The sequence below is a fragment of the Hypomesus nipponensis genome, chromosome 7, assembly GCF_054491055.1.
Source record: "Hypomesus nipponensis isolate SF chromosome 7, ASM5449105v1, whole genome shotgun sequence".
Lineage (NCBI taxonomy): Eukaryota > Metazoa > Chordata > Actinopteri > Osmeriformes > Osmeridae > Hypomesus > Hypomesus nipponensis.
This window is the reverse complement of record NC_140367.1, coordinates 5,497,432-5,520,290: the sequence shown is the minus strand read 5'-3', so window position 1 is coordinate 5,520,290 and position 22,859 is coordinate 5,497,432. Positions and strand designations below refer to the sequence as shown.

The 22,859-nt window shown below is 44.7% G+C and overlaps 1 protein-coding gene across 3 annotated transcripts; it reads left to right on the top strand.

Moving 5' to 3' along the window:
- Nucleotides 1-1,774: 1,774 nt before the first annotated feature.
- On the top strand, nt 1,775-22,575 carry sfmbt2 (Scm like with four mbt domains 2). Of its 3 annotated transcripts, none has more exons than XM_084701835.1 (21): nt 1,775-1,928; nt 6,006-6,178; nt 6,959-7,047; nt 8,446-8,686; nt 10,454-10,474; nt 13,510-13,598; nt 13,844-14,087; nt 14,749-14,846; nt 15,221-15,322; nt 15,491-15,721; nt 15,949-16,075; nt 16,209-16,322; nt 16,522-16,564; nt 17,271-17,338; nt 18,243-18,382; nt 19,723-19,832; nt 20,039-20,214; nt 20,378-20,547; nt 20,762-21,031; nt 21,167-21,295; nt 21,480-22,575. In XM_084701835.1, exons 2-21 carry the CDS (start codon nt 6,088-6,090, stop codon nt 21,618-21,620), a joined length of 2,694 nt encoding a protein of 897 aa, XP_084557961.1. In that variant the 5' UTR covers nt 1,775-1,928; nt 6,006-6,087; the 3' UTR covers nt 21,621-22,575. The 3 variants fall into 3 exon arrangements, with proteins under 3 accessions (XP_084557961.1, XP_084557963.1, XP_084557962.1); XM_084701836.1 differs by lacking the exon at nt 1,775-1,928 and adding an exon at nt 5,428-5,534; XM_084701837.1 differs by lacking the exon at nt 10,454-10,474.
- The last annotated feature ends 284 nt before the right edge of the window (nt 22,576-22,859 follow it).

Genomic DNA, 22,859 nt, shown 5'->3' with positions numbered 1-22,859 from the left:
GGTATATATCAAAATGCCTCCGTTCCTCTGAGTTGCGCACAGAAGGCTACAGTATAGGTCACACGTGGGGGATAATCCCATCTCCCGCGCGCTTGGTAAAGCTTCTTCTTTGGCAGATTATAACTGCGCGCCTTTAGCCATCTGTTACCAGCACTTCGGCACCTCTCAGCCAGGTTAAGGCCAATACCTCCCTTACTGGGGTTGGACTGGGTTATGACACCGCAAGATCCGCCTTGCCGGGGTCCGGATGAGTCCACAGTATAGGATGGCAATCCATTTGAGTCAGAGTCAGTAACGAGAGGTAAAAAAAACTTAAAAAAACTCACACCAGGTGACTATAAATGGTGTCAACTACAGGCAAATTGGGATCAGAATAAGTGCCTCAAGTGTCCTTAAACGAGGCCTATTTGTCTTGTCCATTCTTGCCCATTGGTATGACTCTGACATGATAATCATGTTTAATAAATAAATAATAATTCAGTTACTTGGCATATTAAGTAAACGGTATGCTAAAAAAAGTAACATAAACACAGAGGCCTATTGACTATTTCAAACTTCTCTTAAATGCTGCTTAAATATTTGTTTCCTTACACACACACGCACGCACACACACACACACACACACACGCACACACACACACACACGCACACACACACACACACATACGTTTCATTGGGGTCTTGATGTCCAGGGTTCAAAAATCTTTCTTGACCACCGTTAGTTATCCTGGCCCTCGCCATATCCTACCACTAGAGGATAGTGTTGACTTTACAACGAGGAGTTACAATAGGTTTCAATTATAGCCATGTCTGTGGACTAGAGGTTACAGTGACAAAAATCACAGGAATGTATCAAACACATGTGTTTCATCCAAATGTAGCTCATGGGGACGTGGTATAATGAACAATCTATACCACAGAGGGAACCTATATGCAGCCTTTGACGAATCACATTGTATAATGATAAAGCATGCGTTTAATTATTTGTCTGGAACTGTATGCATTATTGTCATCTAGACAGGGACTATTCGGTTGAATTCAGATCGGTTACAGTCTCCCATGTGTTTACTTTTCTGAAAAGTATAGGGTAGCCTATAGAGCCTTCAAAATGCGGGCAAAATACAAGAAAAACATTTGGATCAACTTTAATGTGAAGCGTATGGCTTTCTTTACATTATTATTTTCTTAATATATTTGTACATTTAATTTATATATTTAAGAGTTAAAGCTATAGGCTACTATCCAGTTGCCTATAAGAAATTAATACTGTCATCGTGCAAACCTGTATCATTAGGCTGCGTTCACGAGGTCATTTAAAAGTGGCAGAGAATGTTAAAAGCACGTGGTAACAATATCAACCTAATGTAGAAACGCATACAATATGCCTATTTTTTACCCAGAAAAACAAACAAACAGTGTAACTCCTCGTGCTGGGAGTAAATTGGTCAGAAATAGGCTATGGACGACATGGATATTATTGTTTGAAACGTTTCACGTAGTATTCATAATTTATCATGTGAACAGAGGTGTTTCAATTGATATACCTCGTCTCATTTGAAACAATGTATTTAGAATAGTCCACTATGCATGATAAGAGATTGTAGTTGGCATGATGTAGCCTATTGTGATTTTTAGACTGACGCTTTTCTGGCCACGATGGTTATTCGGTCATGAGAGAAGAGAGTTGTTGGGGGTGGAGACTTTGGCATTCTATTTATAATTGGCTCGAACAAATTTTGCAACTGCACTAAAGGTCAATGAAGGAGTTGGCTTGAAAATAATCAGAAGATTTTTTGGACATGCGCAGATGAAAGATGCCATATTGGAACGAGGATTTGGCCGAGTGCAGCAGCTGAAAGACGTCTCTCGCTCGGGTTCCACAGAACGAAAAAGGTCTCGCAAATTACATTCAAAAAAACGTCATTAAGGTAGGACAGGTGTCAGTCATGTGCTTCTTTATGCAATAACGTTGTCTCTGAATTCAACGACGTCGTTTTGTCGACGAAATATCCTCCGAGAGAGTTTTTTCCCTGGCTAAAACCTTGAAGTGCTCCGAGGCTGTTTCTCTAGAAACAGAAATACTAGTGCATTCGTGAGCCAAGTTGTTCAAAGTGTTTTACGTGCGTAATTATAGCTGTCACTTGCGGTCGAAACGTTGCTTCGTGGCACTTTTGATAACGTTGTCATGTTTTTTATTGTTGATACCTGCTTTATAATTCAAAGATTATTTTGCTTACTTAAACGTATTTTATTGCCAACCTTGTGTATTGAAAAACTCATTTCATTTAACCTTCTCAAATGTTCCCAATTCAACCGGTCAGTTTTTTAGTGTGCTTTCCATTCAAAATGGTGAAATTTGACAAGGCTATAGTCTCTTTCTTGTTGCCTAATGCGATTAAGTTAAAAATATTCGATCAGCATTTTCCTCTTTTTATTTTATTCGTGTAGGTGTGTCATGTGTTTTTCCACACTTAGGTGCGCAAAGGCATCGGAAAATACCGGGCATTGCCAAATGTCAAACCACTTTCAACATGGCGGGTTATAGTGTGTAAAAACTGCATATAAAATCTTTGAATGAGGAAAAAATACAATGATCGGACATAAGAGGTCGGTTTTTATTTCTTTTGATACCCATACACCACCTCTACTGAATTAAATTTAAAGTGAGCGTTTAGCAGCCCTGTTCGAGTTTTTTTCCGCTGCAATACTTTTGAGTGTGCAAAGTACATCAGTGGAGTGCCAAATAGTCATGACGGACTGCGTTACAGACATACACCGATCAGCTACACCCGCAGGCCTATCTCTTATGTGCAGTAGCAACGTTTCCTGTTTCACTTTATCAAAATTCGCAGTTTAGATCTAGAACCACTATGATCGTTCTTCAAAATTATTTGAAGCAGCAGGCCTATGTGTAGGCTACAGTTTTTTAAACATTAATTGGTAATCATAGGCCTATGGCAGGCTAAATTAGACACTAAAATTACCCAAGGTTATTTTTCAAGTCCGACATTAGGCTATGCCAAATGTGTATCGTGAAGTTGATAATTGGGTTAAACCGCGCGTATCCATTTAATTATTAATTTTTTTGCGGGCGGTCTGCAAATCCGGGGTTTAGCTTTGCATTATTGCCGAGGATTCCTCTCTGGGATTAAATTCAGCACCATAATGAGTAAAGACAATAAAGCCATGTTTAGGACTGAACAATGATTCTTACATGAGCAATGAATAAATAAACCGTTTGGGCTGCTTGTTGCCATTTGCTCTTAAAGGGATACGTGTGACGATGTCTTAACAGAAGCCAACACATCGTATCGGATAGTGAATACCTTCTGAACTGAAAGAACACGTCTAGGGTTCCGTAGGCTAATATGTTCCTTAGTTACAAGAGCCTGATATAAAGCATACATGGTTCCTCTTTGTAGCCTACACTTGCGCCATGAGCGCATCATGTCACAGCAAGAGCATCCGTTGTGAAGCACAACACCTCATTGTACGAGTCCTGTCAATGTTTTAAAGAATGACAGATTAATATGGTTAAAAGATCGGTTCTGAGAGAAAAAAGGTCTCTACATTGACTGCCGAATTCGTTTACCCACCGAGAGACACCTCGGTGAAGCCTACACATTAATCCTCGCTGTCCGCGGTCACTGCTGGCGCCTTTACCCTTCAGCGGTTTCACGGGCAACACAAGGCCCGCGGAGATAGGAGAGCACCGTGTCATGATCTATCATACAGACGAGGACACACAACAGGAGGCGTTTATAAAGTTATGCTATAGGCCTACCCTTTTCTGATCGAGATCAAAAAGACAAATTATTGTGTTCAAGAGCACAAGAGTAGGTTTCTACTTTCCCCGACAACTTATTTCAATTCCCTGATGTTGTAATAATGAGAGGGCCTCCGAGGTGGCTTCTGTAGGCTCTTCTGGGCCTGTGTGTGTTGAGGGCTGCCCAGTCAGTTGTTTGCACATAGCCTTTATCAAAGTCAGCTGATCTGAGAATGTTTCAGATACTGTTTCTAACCAAGTGGGAGTTAGTGACCAAACATGTATGATTCAGACTGCTTTCGAAAGTAATAGAAAGAAGGTTAAGTTCTCCGACATTTGCATTAACAACAAACAGTCTCTATCAAACTATGGTTGATAGTAGATAAGGACAGTATCCCCTCCGACCAAATAGTTTTGGTTAATCTCTTAATTCTCTGTTAAATCTTGGTACATGTTTGGGGTTTACAGAAACGCAAAAACCAGCATGGGGTATCCACGGGTTACCAGTGCTAATCAATAGATCCAGCTCTGCTCAATCTGAGACTGATGGGCCCAGGGCCAGCGGACCTGGCCTAAGATTAACTCCCAGATTGGGATAATCCTCAAGGTTCAATCTGGGGTGTTCTGATGTCTGCAGTGGACAGGGATGGTCCAAACCCAAGTCCACCATCTGCTGTCATTGAAACATTGTTGTTTTATTCAATTTTAAGAAATATTGGGGCTGAGAAAATTATTATTGAGGAGATGTTACACATATCCTTTCTGACTGGACAATTTTCAGTTTCAGATGAAGCAAACAGTTTTCCAGAATTAAGGGAGGAATGAATCACCATTGTTCCCATCAAGGGAATACCTTTGGACAACAGTGTTTGATGTCATTGGTTTCATGTAGAGTGATATAATCAAACAAGCCAGAACCATATTTCACTGATAAGGGTTTCTACTAACCAAAACCATCTTAACCTTTTGATTAGCAAGATCCTATAGTCCGGAAACAACCTTTTTTCCATCACAGTGTAGCACTAGTATGCTCTAATGGTTATCTCTGCATATGTTTTGAAAATACATCAAATCCTTATACATTCTATATGGGCATGTCACTTTCATGAACACATCATTACACTAAGTTCACACACGCCCACACACACTCACACTACTTCATTATATTCAGTATATTGGAATTATTTTTAGAAGTTTGTTGGAAACTTCTGTTTGATGAAGTCTTTGAATTCAAAAGGTGTCAAATTGTTAAATTAGCAAATGGTTGTTAAAGTGTTAACTAGTACTACATTATGTTACAACTTGTGTACATTTAGAAAAGAAGATGTTGCCCTAACAACAGGAGAATCTTTAAAAAGTATTTAATTATGTCTGATAAAGACTGCACAAGTGTGTTAGGATTCATCTGATGTGTAGCATCTAGAAGTTGTGTAGAAACACAATAAGTAAACTGGTCTTGGAGCCTAGTTCTGTGTGTAGGCAGAGTGAAGGGGCTGGGGGCTGGGGGTAGAGGACAGTGTCATGTGAGTCAAATTAGCTCAGCTTGTTGTTTACGCAATGGATGTGTGTTTGGGTCACTGTGTGAGAGGGGGGGGGGGGGACATTCACTTTGGCAGATGAAGCAACTACCCATGTAGATAGTGCAAGCACACAGCCATACCACTAATGAAGTCTTTACAGTAAAGTAAATACAATCCTCATTCAGACTCCACACAGAGGGGTGTGACGCCACACTAGAATTCAGCCTTGAGCTCCAACTAAGAGATATGTGAGTTTTATAAGCTAATAGTTTAACTGTCAGCTGAAAGCTGTTTATGCAGACTGAGTTGTTGTGGTTTCATTTGACTGAAGGCCATCCGTGAGTGTCTGTTCTTTGAGTCAGTGTTAATTGCTGGGCTGATGAAAGGGGGGGGTAAGTAAAAGAGTGAGTCATTGTGGGGGCGGAGACAAGCATGGCAGAAGCTCCACAATGCTGCTGATATCCATGCATGCTTTGGAAACAAAGAGGCAAGCAAAATGAGAATGAGTTACTAAAGGTTGAGTTGAATCAAATGTCGATCCGTGTTTCCAGATGCCTTCCTAAGATACATTTATCAAACTATGTTAGCTAAGGCTAACAGAACGAGACACGTTATGGAATCTACTGTTATAGTTTGAATTTGTTTACGGTTTGATTTCAGTTGGATATTGATTTGAAATGCCTAACTAACTGTTTTGACCCCCTCCCTCTCTGTGTCAGCCTGGACTGAAGGAGATGCAGTGAAGGGGGAGGAATCTGCTGACTGACAGGGGACAAAGGTTGAAGGCTAAAAGTCACCAGGATGCACTCCCAAACACAGGACAGGCCATTGGCCCTCAACAAGGGGAAGTCCTACAGTCCAACCAATGGGAAAGGGGAAGAGGTTCACACAGGTGAGGGTTTGCCCCTAGGCGTTTTACCTCATGTGATGTTGAAATGTGTGTCTGTTTTAGTTTCTGTTCAGAACCTATCATATCAACACACATATCACATATCAACAGATTGGTTGAGTTGAGTTCAAATCACAGATAAAGCAGAACAGGAACTGGGCTGATGAAAAAGGGAATGTTAGCATATCTTGGGAAATGTTCTTTCAATGTTATTTAGGGTTTTTTGTTTCTGTTTAGACCAGTGGAAGTTGTGATGTCATAGTACACCAGAAACCCATCTACTTTTATGTGGAATAGAGAATAGCAAGCCTAGACAATCCTATTGAGATACTCACATGGTAGAATCCCCAGAGACTACCACATACACACACACACACACACACACACGCACACACTGGCAGACACATTACACCTTCCAAGTATCAGTGTCCCACAGGCAAACTGAACAATTTTCACCTTGAGAAGAAACATTAGTGGCATTGCGTTAGACTAAGAACACATAGACAAACACTCAAGCATACACAAACACTCGCTCGGAGGACCAGATACAAGTGACCCAATTTGGGATTTAAGAAGAAGGCGTTGTTCCTATTTCGGTTCCTTTATGATCTAAGGATTGTAGATAAAGACTGTGTGTTTGTGTATATAATACAAGTAGTGTTTATTTAATCATATAAGTTTCGTAATACAGCCTTTATAAATGTTTTCTTAAAATCTTTCAAGTGGTACTACGAACAAAAGGTGGACCACGGTCTTGATGACTGACTGATTTCCTCCAATCAGATTCCTTGGAGGAAGAGGCAGACTTTAACTGGGAGGAGTATTTGGAGGAGACGGGGGCCTCCGCCGCCCCTCATACGTCCTTCAGACACGTGAGTGACCAGAGCACGCATGGGTCCCCCTACATCAATACAACAAAAGAGTTTTCCTGCAAATACTGTCGTGGAATAAGTGGCCTCTAAACTAATCCTTTAACCATATTTGTTGAGCGAGCAGGGCCCAGCCTATGCCTGAGCTAATGCTGTTAAACATAGACTGTCTCCCAGACTTAGAGCTCATACACCTGCTTCTGAGATCACAGCACTGCCAAGCCAAGCCACAGGCAAAGAAGAGACTACTATACTGTCTATCATAACGTACATGCTCATAATCAAATACCAGGGAGGCCAGTAGTCCACTTCCTCATTCCTCTGTGGTAAAGATGTATTCTTTACCAGAATCGGGAATCCTTCCTTCTATGGCCCTCTGTGACATGCTTGCATGTAAAAAGGGCTATACAAATACATTTGATTTGACGTCTTTTAATGATCTCATCTGCTGGAACGTTGTGTTTAACTGCCGTTTAATAGACAGAGCTTGTGCTTGTGAGGGAACCCCAGCCTCTCAGCACGGCTAGGATAGACAACAGGTTTAGTGACTTGAATAAACATTTATTATTTGAATGTTTTCTCAAATGACCAAATACAGAGAGGTCATATGTGGTAGATAAGTGGATTGAGTCACAAAGACAGAGACCAGGATTTTTCCCCAGTAAAAAAATAATTAAAGAAGTGATTTTGTAGAGTGCTATTGCACTCCAGCTTCTCTCTCTCTCTCTCTCTCTTCTCTCTCTCTCTCTCTCTCTCTCTCTCTCTCTCTCTCTCTCTCTCTCTCTCTCTCTCTCTCTCTCTCTCTCTCTCTCTCTCTCTTTCCATTTCCCTCACCCTGCCATGCTTGGACAAATTGAAACAGTGATTCCTTCTGAGCCACAGTCTCATGCACATACACACAAACACACAGCTTGTGTCACTGGAAAAGGCCAACATCTTATAAGTAACAACAATGCAAATGGCCTCATGACTTCCTGCTACAACAATGCAAATGTGCTGTATCACTCTGCTTATATAAGAGAGCTACAGGCAGTCCAGCCTCTGTGTGGGAGTGTGTGTGTGTGTGTGTGTGTTTGAGAGTTGTACATCCTGCTGTGTTTTATGTAATGGGTTTAGATTTGTGTGTGTGTGTGCGTGTGTGTGTGTGCTGTTGCCTGTAGCAAAACACATAATATATGTGTCACATTCAGACTAGACAGACATGCCCCCGTCGTCTCTCTCTCTCTCTCTCTCTCTCTCTCTCTCTCTCTCTCTCTCTCTCTCTCTCTCTCTCTCTCTCTCTCTCTCTCTCTCTCTGCTATGCAAATCCTCATTTCATCAGTTTTACCTTAACCCATACTAGCTTCTCTAAGTCGCCAGACAGGACCGTGTGACCAGGTGCTCTGTGATTGGTCCATCCAGGTGGAGATCAGCTTACAGAGCAGCTTTCAGCCAGGGATGAAGCTGGAGGTGGCCAATAAGAGTAACCCAGAAACCTACTGGGTGGCGACCATCATCACCACCTGTGGCCAGCTGCTGCTGCTGCGCTTCAGCGGCTACGGAGATGACCGGAAGGCCGACTTCTGGTGTGATGTCATGACCGCAGAGCTCCACCCTGTGGGCTGGTGTGCCCAGAACAGCAAGACTCTCATGCCACCAGGAGGTAAACCAACTGATAGACACGCTAGTGACCCTCACCCCCCCCCCCCCCCACACACACACACACACACGCACACTATGACGCACACACAACTTATAACACACTTGTCCTACCACACACACACCATGACACACGTAGGACATACAGCTTAACAGCTGCGCCATAACACACCCAAACACCCCCTAACACCAGGGTGCGAATTACGGAGGGGTTTGGGGGGTCTGACCCCCCTAATTAAGACTTGGACCCCCCACAAAAGAGATAAAAACTACAGTTCGGGGGTCGATACATGCCCTGGATAGAAAGTTGACCCCCCCCGATTGTCATTGTATAATTCGCACTCGGCCTAACACACATCTTAACACACACATGCACCATAATGCACACACAATGATACACACACTGAAGCACACACACCATAATACATACACTGTAACACAGAAACTCATATTTCAGCCATGACCGAACATCTACACAAAACACTTCACTTGCTGTTCACTTACATGCAATGGTTACATTTTAATCAACATTTTCAGTAATCAATTATCAGTAATGGATAAGCACCCAATTGGTCATAGTCTTAATTGGATTAATTAAGATCTAGTTTCAGTTATAATGTCTCTGTCACTATAATGGTTATATCTCTGTTGTGGTGGGACACCATAATAAAGATGAAAGAAACTATGTGAGGTCATGACGGACGGAGAAGACCTTTTACCACAGTCAAGCAGAACATGCACTCACGCCCACAGCAGCCAGAAGCTCTAACACTGCACTGAGGTGACTGTGGAGGGGGAACAACAGGCTAGTCCCAGAAAAGCTGTTTATTGAGCTTATCTTTCTCTATTACTTACTCAAACATACATACATACATACATACATACACACACACACACACACTCTCGCTTACACACACACTCAATTCAAATACACACATGTCATATTAGACCTGGTAAATAGCAGTGGCTCCACTCTTTGCTCAAGGTTCAGAGATGTGTGTCCAACATGTCTGCCTTCCTCACCACTCAGTGTTCAAGGCTTGTCCAAAGTAAATGTAATTTCTATTTCATAAGCACACGCATGACTATGCACACAAGTACCCCAGCACGTTATGCCGGGATCAGATACAGCAGTATCAATTACAGGAAATAGAACTACGAGTTGGACTCATTATATAATTAGAACTACCGTAGTCTGTTAGTTTGTGACAGGTGTGCCTTCACCATCCACACCGAGCGCCACACATCCTGATCCCCACACCAAGCCTGTCTGCCTCAGCCCAGGGTCTCTCGGACACTCACAGGGAGTGGAGGGGTTTGAGAGACAGATCCTTGGGGGAGGGGGGGTTAATCACTGAGCTTCAGACCTTGAGCATGAACATGGAACGTACTGGACTATGGATGATTCCAGGAAGAGTTGACAGTCTGTGGGGCTAGATAACAACAGAGGATTGAGTCGCCTCGATAGGGCTCTTTACATGGATGTATGTACGTGCTTTGGAAAGATCACTATGTGGCGTGACGTTGCTAGGAAAAAGCAAACTGTGATGATCCCTCACTTTCTTCTACTGTATGCAGATCACAGATCCAATTACACTGCATTTCCTTCCATGGCTACTTTTCAAGGCTCTTGTATCACATTGTGTGTGTGTGTGTGTGTGTGGTTGCGTAATTATGCCTGTGTGTGTGTTGAGAAAGAGAGACAGAGTTTGTCATTGTGTGTGTGTGTATTTCTTCATTACAGTTACACCTATTTCTTTTTGTTTCTCAGATAACGTTTACCTAAGAAAAGGTAAGCTTACCTATCAGACTCTTTGACTAACTAAACCTGCCTTCCCTGATTGGCCAGTGGTTCACGTGGAGCAACGTACTGCTAACACTGACTCTGAGATGCATGTGTGCTTCCTGTTTCTCAGCCTTCTCTTCCTCCTCCCCTTCCTGTCTGTCCGCCTGTTAACAGGAAGTTACCTCAGAGTTTACTCTTCTGCCTCCCTCTGCATGCTCCTCCATGTTTTCTTCTCATATTTCCCTTCTCTAATGGGAGTGTTCAGACATTTACAAGTCCACATGTCTTCCTGACATGAGCTTTCACACACATACATATACACAAATACACCCTGATCATGGTGTACAAATGGGTATTTGTTAGCTGGGTTATTAGTAATAATATAACATTTTGGTCAATACAGTAGGGTAAATCCCTGATTTAGGCCTCAGCTCTAGATCTGCCTTTAGATTGCACATACTGATACTGAATGTGAGTGTGTGCTTGTGTGTGCATTACATAAACAAATTATAATAATGAGAAGTGCTTGGTTTTAACAGTATCTTGATGACCAGAATGGTCTATATCTACTCACAACGACATTACAAAGTAACAACATGCATGTGTCAAGAGCTTCTGGGGAATCACAAGTGGAGGTCATGTGATAAGTAGGACATGTCTCACAACTATAGTGGCTCATTTAATTAATTCACCAAACTTCTTACTGATAGCCCCGGTTAGACATGCAGCTGGTAGAGGTATGAGTGTGTGTGTGTGTGTGTGTGTCTTGTCCCTCACATTGAAAGAGTAAATGGTGAGTAGTCAGGAAGGACAAACCTAGCAAGGTTCAATAACAGCAGAACAGAGCTGATTTGATACCCAAATGACCCCGCCTCCCTGTCCTCACCACTGAATTTACAAAAGCCCTGGGAAGTTTATATATTTGTGTATGTGAGGGAGGAGGGATGTTTGGGGTCATATTTCATTTGAAATGCCTACTAGAGCAGATTCAACTTCTCTTCAAGATGGAATTTTCTCTCTCAGAATTGTACTTTCACTTTACATTTACACACACGTTATTATCGTAGCACTCATTTGGAAACCCCCACCCACCTTCTGGATGCACACACACAATCCCCCAGATATTTTTTTCTTTCTCCAGGGACAGTAAATTCATAGCACTTATCTCCAACACTGCACTAGGGTCATTCATATTTCATGCACCTATCATTTTTCCCTGTCTTCTCATGATCACAGCTATAAAATCGTTAATAGTTAACATCATCACATTTCCTCCTCATAAAATGGCCCACCAGATTTGATCTATGACAGTGCAGACGTGTGTGTGTTTGTGTGTGTGTGTGTGTGTGTGTATAGGGTACTGTAGCAATAACACTCAAACTGAATAAGCATTCAGTTTACGTGAGTGTGCGTGTCAATGCAATTCTTTTATAGATGCTTATTGACTGTTGAAATACGAGCTTTTGGTTTGAATGGATTGTTCTTTTCACACTAGACCCTGGAGCAAGACGTCTCGCTGTTGCACCAAGCAAGTGAAATAATGACTCGATATGAACTGAGAGAATAAAACCTAATTTGCTCCCATTAGCCTTGATTATAATCTGTTGTACTGCTGTGTTCCAAGCCCACAACCACCTTGAGATAGTTAGACAGAGAATGATCGTTTAATGAGCCAGCATCCCACTCTGACAGCACAGTTTACCCAATGGACTCTTGCAGGATTTGCAAATAGGCAGGATCCCTGCCCCTTCTATTTGCATGTTGGACTGTGGCTGGTGGCGGGGGGGGGGGGGTTAAGAGGCTGTCATCCAGGCTCATTATGGAGGGATTGTAAATGCGAAAGTTCGACTTTTGCCTTCAGCCGGGAGAGAGATGGTTTTGAACAGAAACACCAGACTGGGCTCTTTGAGGGAAGACGAGAGAGAGGAGGAAGTTTAGAAGCAGTACAAGGTCCGCGTTCTGCCCTACTCTACATGCTATTCTAGGTGGCTTGATGGCTAATCTAGTCAGGATCTGTAAGAATAGTACAGATCTATTTCTGTTCACTACTCAACAGTTGAGACTGCTAGGGTAAGATCAACAGGACTGCTCTTGTGTGCTAAATGTGTTTATCCACGACGCACGCGTGTGCCACTGGTGAGCAGAGAAAGTCACCTGACAGGAAAAAAACACCATAAATAAGAGAGACCGTTGCTGTTCAAAAAAGTATTTTCACCTTTTGCGGAAAATGTTGCCGGGAATGTGTACATATTAAAAGCATTAGTTGGAAAGTTCCAGTGGAAATCTCTCAGCCAGCTAAACATCAAATAACTTACCAGGGTTAGTTATCTGTAGGATGCATTCCATGTATTTAAGCAAGATGTTGGCAACACAGAGAGCACAGTCACTTTCCATGCTTACCATGTATGACTCACATGGTTTGCTAGCATAGCAGTGTACTCTCATAGGTGGAATATAGGTCACTTGTATTTGTGCTAAGACTAGCTCAAACAATCACCTGGATCCTTTTGTGTTCAAATTTTGTTTTGAAAAAGCCCTACCAAGCTGTCACTGGAAAATACTTGATTGCAACTTTTCTTTGTTCCGTGGTTGGTGCATGTGTATCTATGGGTAGTCAGCGTGAAATCAAAGGCAAATCAAACCCCATAATAACTCAGCATGAATTATACATTGCTGCTGCACTGTGGGAAACAGGAAGTGGAATAAACAAACATGTCATAGGCAAATGAACAGGGACCCGGCAGTTTGAATGAGTCTGAAGATGGCACTACAGAACACGTGTGTGTGTGTGTGTGTGTGTGTGTCCAAGCTTAGTGCTAAGTGCTCAAAATGAATAATTCCTTCCAACATTTGTAATGTTAAAACTTGTTTGTTGTTTTTTTTGTATTGTCTACTACCCACATCTAATTTCTCTCTCTCTCTCTCTCTCTGTCTGTCTGTCTGTCTCTGTCTGTCTCTGTCTGTCTGTCTGTCTGTCTGTCTGTCTCTCTCTCTCTCTCTCTCTCTCTCTCTCTCTCTCTCTCTCTCTCTCTCTCATCCAGCCATCAAGGATAAGTACAGCGACTGGACAGACTTCCTCATCCAGGATCTGACTGGCTCAAGGACGGCCCCAGCAAACCTGTTAGAGGGGGTGAGCATTGTGATCACGTGCACATGTGAAAGAGGGAGTGTGACTGTGTATACATGTGATTGAACTCTGGTTAACCAATCAGACATACTTAAATTTCTAGGTTGGGTTATCATATATGCAAAAAGCCACCAGGTTTGTATAAACAACAGTATCTCTGTCTCTTTCTTTACTTTCTGCTCGCTCTCACTCTCTCTCTCTCTCTCTCTCTCTCTCTCTCTCTCTCTCTCTCGTTCTCTCTATCTCAGCCCCTGAGAGGTAAGAACACAGTGGATCTGATCGTGGAGGGCTCAGTGATGGAGCTCTGTGACCTCACGGACCCCTCCCTCTACTGGGCGGTGCGCGTCACCCAGAACATCGGTGGGAGGCTTCATCTGCGCTACGTCGGTCTCGACGACGACTCCCACAGCCCTTGGCTGTTTTACCTGGACGTGCGGCTTCGCCCGCTAGGCTGGGCCCAGGAAAACAGTCTCTCCATGCAGCCTCCGGCCGGTGAGACCCTCAGTCCTGCACCATGATAGTGCCTGGGGATTGTAGTTCTGAAAGAGAACTACAGTGCTACTACAATGAGCATTATCAACACCCCCTCTAAACAGCACCTTTTGCAGCTCTCCCTCCCCCCTCAGCCCTCCCCCTGCAAACTGGCTGATCCTGTAAGTGCAGCTGTGAATGGAACGGCTCCTATTCACTCCCGTATTTCTCTAGAAATGTGTTTCCTTGTGTGGTGTGAAGCCATCCAGGTCACATGTAGCTTATACGTCATAGGCATGTATTTCTGATTATGCAGTTGCCTGCCAGGTATAATATTTTACAGTATTATTTGAAAACTGAATGGTGACCGAAACATGAGTCATCTGAAATATTAGCATAATTTTTGTGCTAGCAGGTGGTCAATACTTGAGTGGGAGTTCTCTTTGTCATTGTAAGCTGTCTGTCTTTGTGTTGTGTTTGCGTGTATGAAAGTGTGTGCTGTATAGAGCTTGTGTTGCGTATTAAAGTGTGTGCTGTATAGAGCTTGTGTTGCTGAAAGACGGTGTTTCCTGTCCAATGAAAGCTGAAAATGGAGAACTCATCTTGGATGGAACTAAAGTTAGCATGTCATCGACTTGATGAGGTGTGTGTGTGTGTGTGTGACTGGACTGTGTCTCCTCAGAGCTGCGTGTTCTGAAGAGCGCCCCCGAGTGGCAGCAGGCTGTGGAAGCAGCGCGGGCCGAGGCGGAGAGCAGACCTTTACCACTGGAGGTGTTCAAGGTGAGACCCCATCCTCCCTCCCTGTCACAACATTTCCCACTGAACAATGAGGCTATTTGGTCTATGTGGAGTCCACTTCATCATGTAACCAGACTCTGACTTCATCATTGCTGGAAGATTACCGCCTTATCAGGATGGTTGCAGTTTACTGCCCCAATGTGGTTTATGGCAGTGTAGGTTAGATAAGCGTTCCCTGCTGTTATCTAGTGGCTCACCTCTCAGTGTGCCTCAAAGTGATCTACAACATGCTTTCATGGATGGAAAATATGTTGTGTAGGGTTATTCCCAAGTAGAAAATGTATATTAGTGTATTGTAAAACTGTAACAAGTGTGTGTGCGTTTGTGCGTGTAACACTGTGACTGGGTTGTTCCAGGACCATGTGGATCTGTCCAAACACTCCTTCAAGACCGGCATGAAACTGGAGATGGTGTCACCATGGGAACCGCTCCACATTTGCCCCGTGTCTGTCACGCGGGTGAGTGAGGGAGATCTCTGGCATCAGACCAGCTCAAACTCCACTCAGCCTCACCACCCCATATCCTGCCACATCCCCTACTGATGACTGGGACTCTGCATGCTGCGTGTTCACAATGGATCAGAATGGAACCCTGCAAATTCTTTGGTCTGCCATCCCTCTCTGTAGGTATACGATGAGCACTACTTCCAGGTCACAGTCGATGACCTAGCCCCCGAGGCCACACCCCTGTCCCAGGTGTGCCATGCTGATTCGCCAGGTATCCTGCCCGTCCAGTGGTGTATGAAGAACGGGGTTGGTCTACAGCGACCGCGGGCCTACCCCAGCCAGGACTTTGATTGGGCGGACTACCTGAAGCACAGTGGGGCAGAGGCTGCTCCTGACAGCTGCTTCCCCGACGTGAGTCCGCTCTTCCTCCTCCTTCCTCTCTCTCTCTCCTTTCTTATATCTCATCCTCTTTTATTTCCTGTCCCTTTGTAGTAGACGTGTCATCCTGCACAATGGAGACAGACACCACACACTTTATTCATACTGTTAGAAATACACTTCTCTCAGGTGAATGGGTGTATTTAGTTCATTCAGATTTTGCTGTGCGTGCGTGCGTGCGTGCGTGTGTGTGTGTGTAGACGTGGCAGAGCAGAGGCTTCTCCAAGGACGTGTGGCTGGAGGCTGTGAATCCTCTCAGGCCCGAGGAGATGTGTGTGGCTCAGATCACGCAAGCCAAGGGCCGCCTGCTGTGGCTCAGATTGGAGGGTAAGACGTGTGTGTGTGTGCGCGTGTGTGTGCGACAACCAACAGAATGCTATCCACACGCATCCTCTCCTAGCGTGGATTTGAAGGGATGTGGTGTATCCAGTGTTCAGTGTGTTCTGTCCTCTGTGTGCAGGTCTGCCCCAGCCCCTGGCAGAGAGGCTGGTAGATGTGGAGTCCATGGACATCTTCCCTGTAGGGTGGTGCGAGGCCAACGGTTATCCCCTGACCTCTCCACTTAAACCTGTCTGTATGTATTACCCTGCACACACACACACACACACACACGGCCATGCACAAACACACAGTTAGACAGTAAGATACACATACACACACACACACACAAACATAAACATAGAAACAATATAAAGCTGGCCTGCCTGTGTTTGAGTGAAATGATAATGCTTTGGACGGTTTGAGCTTACCCTGTCATTTTGTGTTTGTGTCAGGCCAGCAGCACAAGAAGATAGCAGTGGTCCAACCGGAGAAGCAGTAAGTCATCTCTTCAAGAACTCTACAGCTGTCATCTTGTACAACCTGTTTAAACCATGTGGCCTAACCCTCTCTGAAGCTCAGAACTAAATCGATGCCTACCCGTTTGCTGCCCCACACAATCTCTATTCTTTACTAACACCCAAGGTGGAGTCTCAGAAGTGGATTTCATCCAAAAGCCCTCAGGGCACAATTTCTCTCCCTATTTCTCTTTCTTTTTCTCTCTCTCTTTTTTTTTCTCTCTCTCACACACACACACACACACACACACACACACGCACACACACACACACACACACACACACACACACACACACACAGTATAGTTGTTCATCGTTAAATTGCCTCCTCAGAGCCCTGATTGATTTTGTTGACAAATGACATGTTGCACTAGTGGCTGGCAAATGCAGCCTGGAGGAAGAGGAAATGGCTGTTCAGAGCAGGAGAAATATGAGACTTTCAGCAATGCTTTGTCAACCCTCCCAGCTAACCTTTAATACCATTTCACTTTTCTATGAAGGGCTTTCATCAATATCTATTCTTACCATTTCACTGGAGTTTGACAGTGTTAGGAACAGCTATGTATACCATACAAAGTCAAATCTGAAGACAGAAATATATGTAGTTAATTGCGGGTATTGATTGTTTGGATTATTGGACAATCACTGTTATTGGATGATTTGATTGGTCAATTGCTGGTTTGCAGGTTTACCCCGCCCCAGCCTGTGGAGACCATCCCTCTCAATCTCTGCCAGCCAGTTGCCATGGATACAGGTAATTGAGCCTCCCGGTCCAAATGAAAGATTATTTAATTACAGTTATTAATGATAATGGAAGAGGAGGACGATGAGGATGATGATGATGATGATGACAGTGATAGACTCAGCCAGCACACTGCATCAGAAGTTATCTCTGTGTGTGTGTGTGCGTTTGGCTATGTTTGCTTTTGTGTTTGTGTCTGTATATACACCAAATGTGTGCGTATATACTAAATGTGAGTGTCAATGTGTATGGGCCCAGTTCCTCATCCACCCCTGTTGTGGGGGGTGCATAAACATGAACAAACGACATGTGTCTGCCTGTGGCACTTCCCAATCAGAGATCCCCTCTGCACGGCATGTCCCTGGGCTCCTGGGGTCTCCTGTCCAATGGGAGCAGACAAACTGCACATGTTATCTTGGGAGCAGTGTAGACAGGCATTGCTAAGTGTGTGTTTGTGCGGTGTGTGTGTGTGTAGAGAGGGGGCGGTGCGGCGGTATTGTTTTCATGAGACCCTTGCCCCTCCTTCGAAGATCCTTTTTAAAAGAAAACACCCACTTGCACATCCATATTCAACAGCCCCGTAATTATTCACCCAAAGCTGCACAATTACAGGTGCCCTGTGTCTGCAAGGTTCATGGTGGAGGGCAAGCCTCTGCTGTGCCAGGGTTTCATGCTTATCATTTAGCTCAAGTACTTTTGGTGAATTAATGATCATTCTATTTTGGTTCAGATTCTTGCCAATCCTGTTGTTCTTTTCTTGAGTCTAAGGGATGGTTGATATTGTTAGTGCATTCTGCCTCTACTTTTTGTAGACTCTAATTTGTAGTGCTACAAGCCGTCCACAGTGTTGCGTGGACAATTTGTACCTGTCTATCACTGGTCTGATGCCCCATGACGCCTTGTTTCTCCTCTCCAGGCTCAGCCAATGGACGGTACTGCTGCTCGCGTATCTTTGTGAACCACCGCTGTTTCTCCGGCCCTTACCTTAACAAGGGCCGCATCGCCGAGCTGCCTCAAGCCGTAGGGCCAGGGAAATGCACGCTGGTCCTGAAAGAGGTACCTGAACATATGCCTGATCAGAACCAGGGCATCACATCAGTGAGGTAGAGCCAAACCTCAACCCACAGAGAGAGAAAAAAAAGGCAGAGTGTCTGGAAGTTAGAGAGAGATCATTCCATCCAGGGAGGCAGGGAGGGGCAGTACATCCTACCCAGGGGGCAGGGAGGGGTAGTACATCCTACCCAGGGGGCAGAGAGAGGCAGTACATCCTACCCAGGGGGCAGAGAGAGGCAGTACATCCTACCCAGGGGGCAGAGAGAGGCAGTACATCCTACCAAGGGGGCAGAGAGAGGCAGTACATCCTACCCAGGGGGCAGAGAGAGGCAGGACATCCTACCCAGGGGGCAGAGAGAGGCAGTACATCCTACCCAGGGGGCAGAGAGAGGCAGTACATCCTACCCAGGGGGCAGAGAGAGGCAGTACATCCTACCCAGGGGGGCAGAGAGAGGCAGTACATCCTACCCAGGGGGCAGAGAGAGGCAGTACATCCTACCCAGGGGGCAGAGAGAGGCAGTACATCCTACCCAGGGGGGCAGAGAGAGGCAGTACATCCTACCCAGGGGGCAGAGAGAGGCAGTACATCCTACCCAGGGGGCAGAGAGAGGCAGTACATCCTACCCAGGGGGCAGAGAGAGGCAGTATATCCTACCCAGGGGGGCAGAGAGAGGCAGTACATCCTACCCAGGGGGCAGAGAGAGGCAGTACATCCTACCCAGGGGGCAGAGAGAGGCAGTATATCCTACCCAGGGGGGCAGAGAGAGAGGCACATGCCTAATCAGTGCCGGAGAGACAGAAAGAAGAGGGATCCACAGAAGGAGAGGCGGAGAGAGATGGAGAGAAAAGGAGAGACTGAGACATCTTGTTAACCACCTGCAGACTGCCAGCAGCAGCTTCTTTTAATGTGTGGAGCTGTCAATCATGCCTGTTTACACAGACATATATACACACACACACACACACACACACACACACAAAGCCTCTGTAGAAATACATGCTGTTTTTCTGATTATGTGCGTGTGCCTGCGTGTAACTGTGGAAGCATGCTGACTTCTGATCCCAATTCTTTCATTTTTTGTTGGGAGAGGGACAATAGGAGGGGGTGGGTGGGATGGGGAGGGAGAGAGGGGGAGAGTCAAGTAATTCATCAAAATGTCTGTCATCTTATTGTTTGGTCTCATCAGTTTTCACAGATAATTGTCTTTCAACAAACAGTATTTTACAATGCATTCAGTGGACAAACTAGTCATCCATCACCCTATTGTGTCTGGGTTATATATCAGTATATCAAGCAGGAAGTGCCTTGTCTCTGACCCCAGAAGTGTTCTCTCCTGACCTAGGTGCTGGGCATGCTGATCAACGCGGCCTACAAGCCTGGGCGTGTCCTGAGGGAGCTGCAGCAGGTGGAGGACCAGCACTGGGACTGCCATGAGGAGACCCTCAAGGCCAAGTAAGCACACCTAGTAAACAAATAGACCTGGATAGGCCACATGCTTTCTGTTAGCAGAGGGAGGTTCAGATTCAGTGACTTTGAAGAAACATCCTGTGCGTAGATATAGTCTTTACACGGGATGTTAAACTCCAGTTTTCCAAAGAATTCGTTCATTTTTTCTTCTCCTCTGTCCTCTCCTCCTTTTTCTTCTCTCTTCTCCTCAGATACAAGGGAAAGACGTATCGCTCGTCCATCCGTATTGTGCGTCTGGCAGAGCAGATACCAGAATTTTGTCGTAAAGTGTGTGTGAAGCTCCAGTGCTGCCCAAACCTGTTCAGCACAGTCCTCGTCACAGACAAGTGTCCAGAGAACTGCTTCGTACAGACCAAGACTAAATATAGTAAGGACAAAATGTCTTTCTGTATTTGTGTGTGGGGAAAGCATATTCCAAATGCGGAGAGTGCCTATAAAACAGAACACGCAAATACAAAATTGCTTGGAAGTGTTTCTGAGAGTGTCTGAGATGGTGGAGTGTGTGATCAGTTGTGTGTTGCCATCCTCAGCGTATTATTATGGTAAGAAGAAGAAGCCAACCAAGCCATGCGAAGGAGAGTTCTCCATGGAGGGAGACGTGGCCAAGCCGGCACGCCGCAGGAAGAAGAGGAAATCCATCTTTGTCCAGAAGAAGCGACGCTCGTCTGCAGTGGACTACCAGCCTGCAGGCTCACCCCTGGTACGACGCCGCCTCCTAGTCTCCAACTCTACACATCCTGCTCTCTTCAAGTCTCTCTCTCTCTTTTCTCTGTCTGTACTTACCCCTTTGTCCCTTCTTCTGCTTCTCTCTCGCACGCTCTCTCTGCCTCACCCGCTTTATCCCTCTCGATCTCCGTGTGTGCTTCTCCCTCCCACCTCTCCCTGTTCATGCTCGCCACACTTGATCCACACAGGACAGCGATGAGGATGATGACGACGAGGACGTGGAGATGCAGTCGGGCAGCGAGGAAGGCACCAGCTCGGAGCCGCGCGAGGACCACACCGACACCTCCTCCGTGGAGGTGGCGAGCAGCCGTCCGAGGCGCGCCGCCACGCTACGCAGGGCCACTCACATGGCCGCCGCCTCGAGCAAACCAGACGGCCCTGAGGGCAGGAGAAGAAGCACTCGCTCACTGTCCTACACCCAGGCCAAGTACCAGCCCCCCAAGAGACAGGACATGCAGGTATGGAGACCACAGACACACACACACACACAAACGTATCAGGAAGTCTCATGCTGACTGAGGAAAAATCCTAAGCCGTTCCTCCACACACACACACACACACGTGCGGTGATGCTGTGGGACTTGTTGTTTCAGGTGGAGTGCAGCGAGGAGGAGAGCCAGCTGGTTCTGGAGAGGAACCCTCTGGAGTGGAGCGTAGACGAGGTGGTGAGCTTCATCAACTCCACTGACTGTGCCTCCCTCGCCAAGATCTTCCATGAGCAGGTACACACACACACACACACGCACACGTTTGTTTTTCTGTCCAAGTGGGGCCCGACCCTTCACGTCCATTCAAAATTGTGTTATCTCTACAAACACATTTAAACCCAGATGCAACTTCCCTGCTACTCTTACTCTCAATCTGTTCTCCTTCTTTCGTTCTCTGGGTTTCTGTGTGGTTCTCCAGGACATAGACGGCCAAGCCTTACTGCTGCTGACCCTGCCAACAGTGCAGGACTGTATGGACCTGAAGCTTGGTCCAGCCATCAAGCTGTGTCACCAGATAGAGAGGGTCAAAGTGGCCTTCTACAGACAGTTTGCCAACTGACACTGGGCACCCCACCTGTAAGCTTTACCTGCCACTTTCCTCTGAGGAAGAGGAGGCTCTGAGATGACCCAGTGGTTGAGTTCTGGATTAAAGTCTGGAAGTGTCAGATGGAAAGAAGGAGGAAGTGGAACGGAGTGGGCTTCTGAATGTTGACTTTAATTAAATTCTGAGATGACAGATTCCTTTTCTAGGATTCTGGGATTTCACCTTTTGCTGGTCGGAGGATCGGAGTGAAAATTGGATGGACTCATGATTCAGGGCAGGAAGTAACATCAGACAAAGTCTTAAAGGAACCCCCCACACTTTCAGGATCTTTGATCTGTTTGAGAAGCGTAAAGGGATTCCTACAATTATTTCAACAATCCCTGTGGAATACAGATCAGTGAACCTTGTTTTTCTCATTATTTGAATGGATTTTCATGTTCTATACATACTATTTGTGATAACTGCCACTGCATTGAAGCAGAATTATTTACTTTTATTTTCCCAGCGTTATCTCTTTGTTTTAATTCCAGCTAAATTGATTTATAAGAAATTGACAAAAAGATGTATTGATAACCTAAAATAATATATTTGCAATATTTATTATGGTGCATATTTAAGAGATGAACTATATCTTATGTGGATACTTGTTTGGTTACCAGTTGAATTGATACTGTAGTAATATGGCTGTACATTATCCAGCTCCTTTCATTTCTATAATTATGTTCTGTAAGATGTTCCTGTTATTTATGGTAGATAGAAGTCAATTTCCTGTTTAGAGATTGGAACAACTAGCTAGTCAAAACATTTTAGAACAGGAAATCACAAGCTAATTTATTTGATCCCAATTATTTTCCTTTTATGGAACCATGATTTCACAACAATCTTAAAATATATTTCATATCATCTATGCAAATGTGGTGCAGATATTTTTGATAATAAGAAAATAAATTTATACAGATTTTCATAGAAATGGTCCTTCTTTGCCTGTGCAAAAAAAGGTTTCATGCCTTTCTTAGTGAAAACCGCCGTTTCTATTCTGTGACTTCTATAGTCATCAGAGGCTATGAGCTCCTATATGGGAAATAGACGTTTATGCAGACCTACATTTGGAGATAATTGTATGCTTTTTGGGCATGCAGCACCTGACAGGTTACTTCATTTCCACATTTACATCAATGTGAGTACTTAATGTAATTCAAACAGTACTTAGATGAGTCTATTTCACTGCAAGACAAGTCGTGCCTCACCAATTTC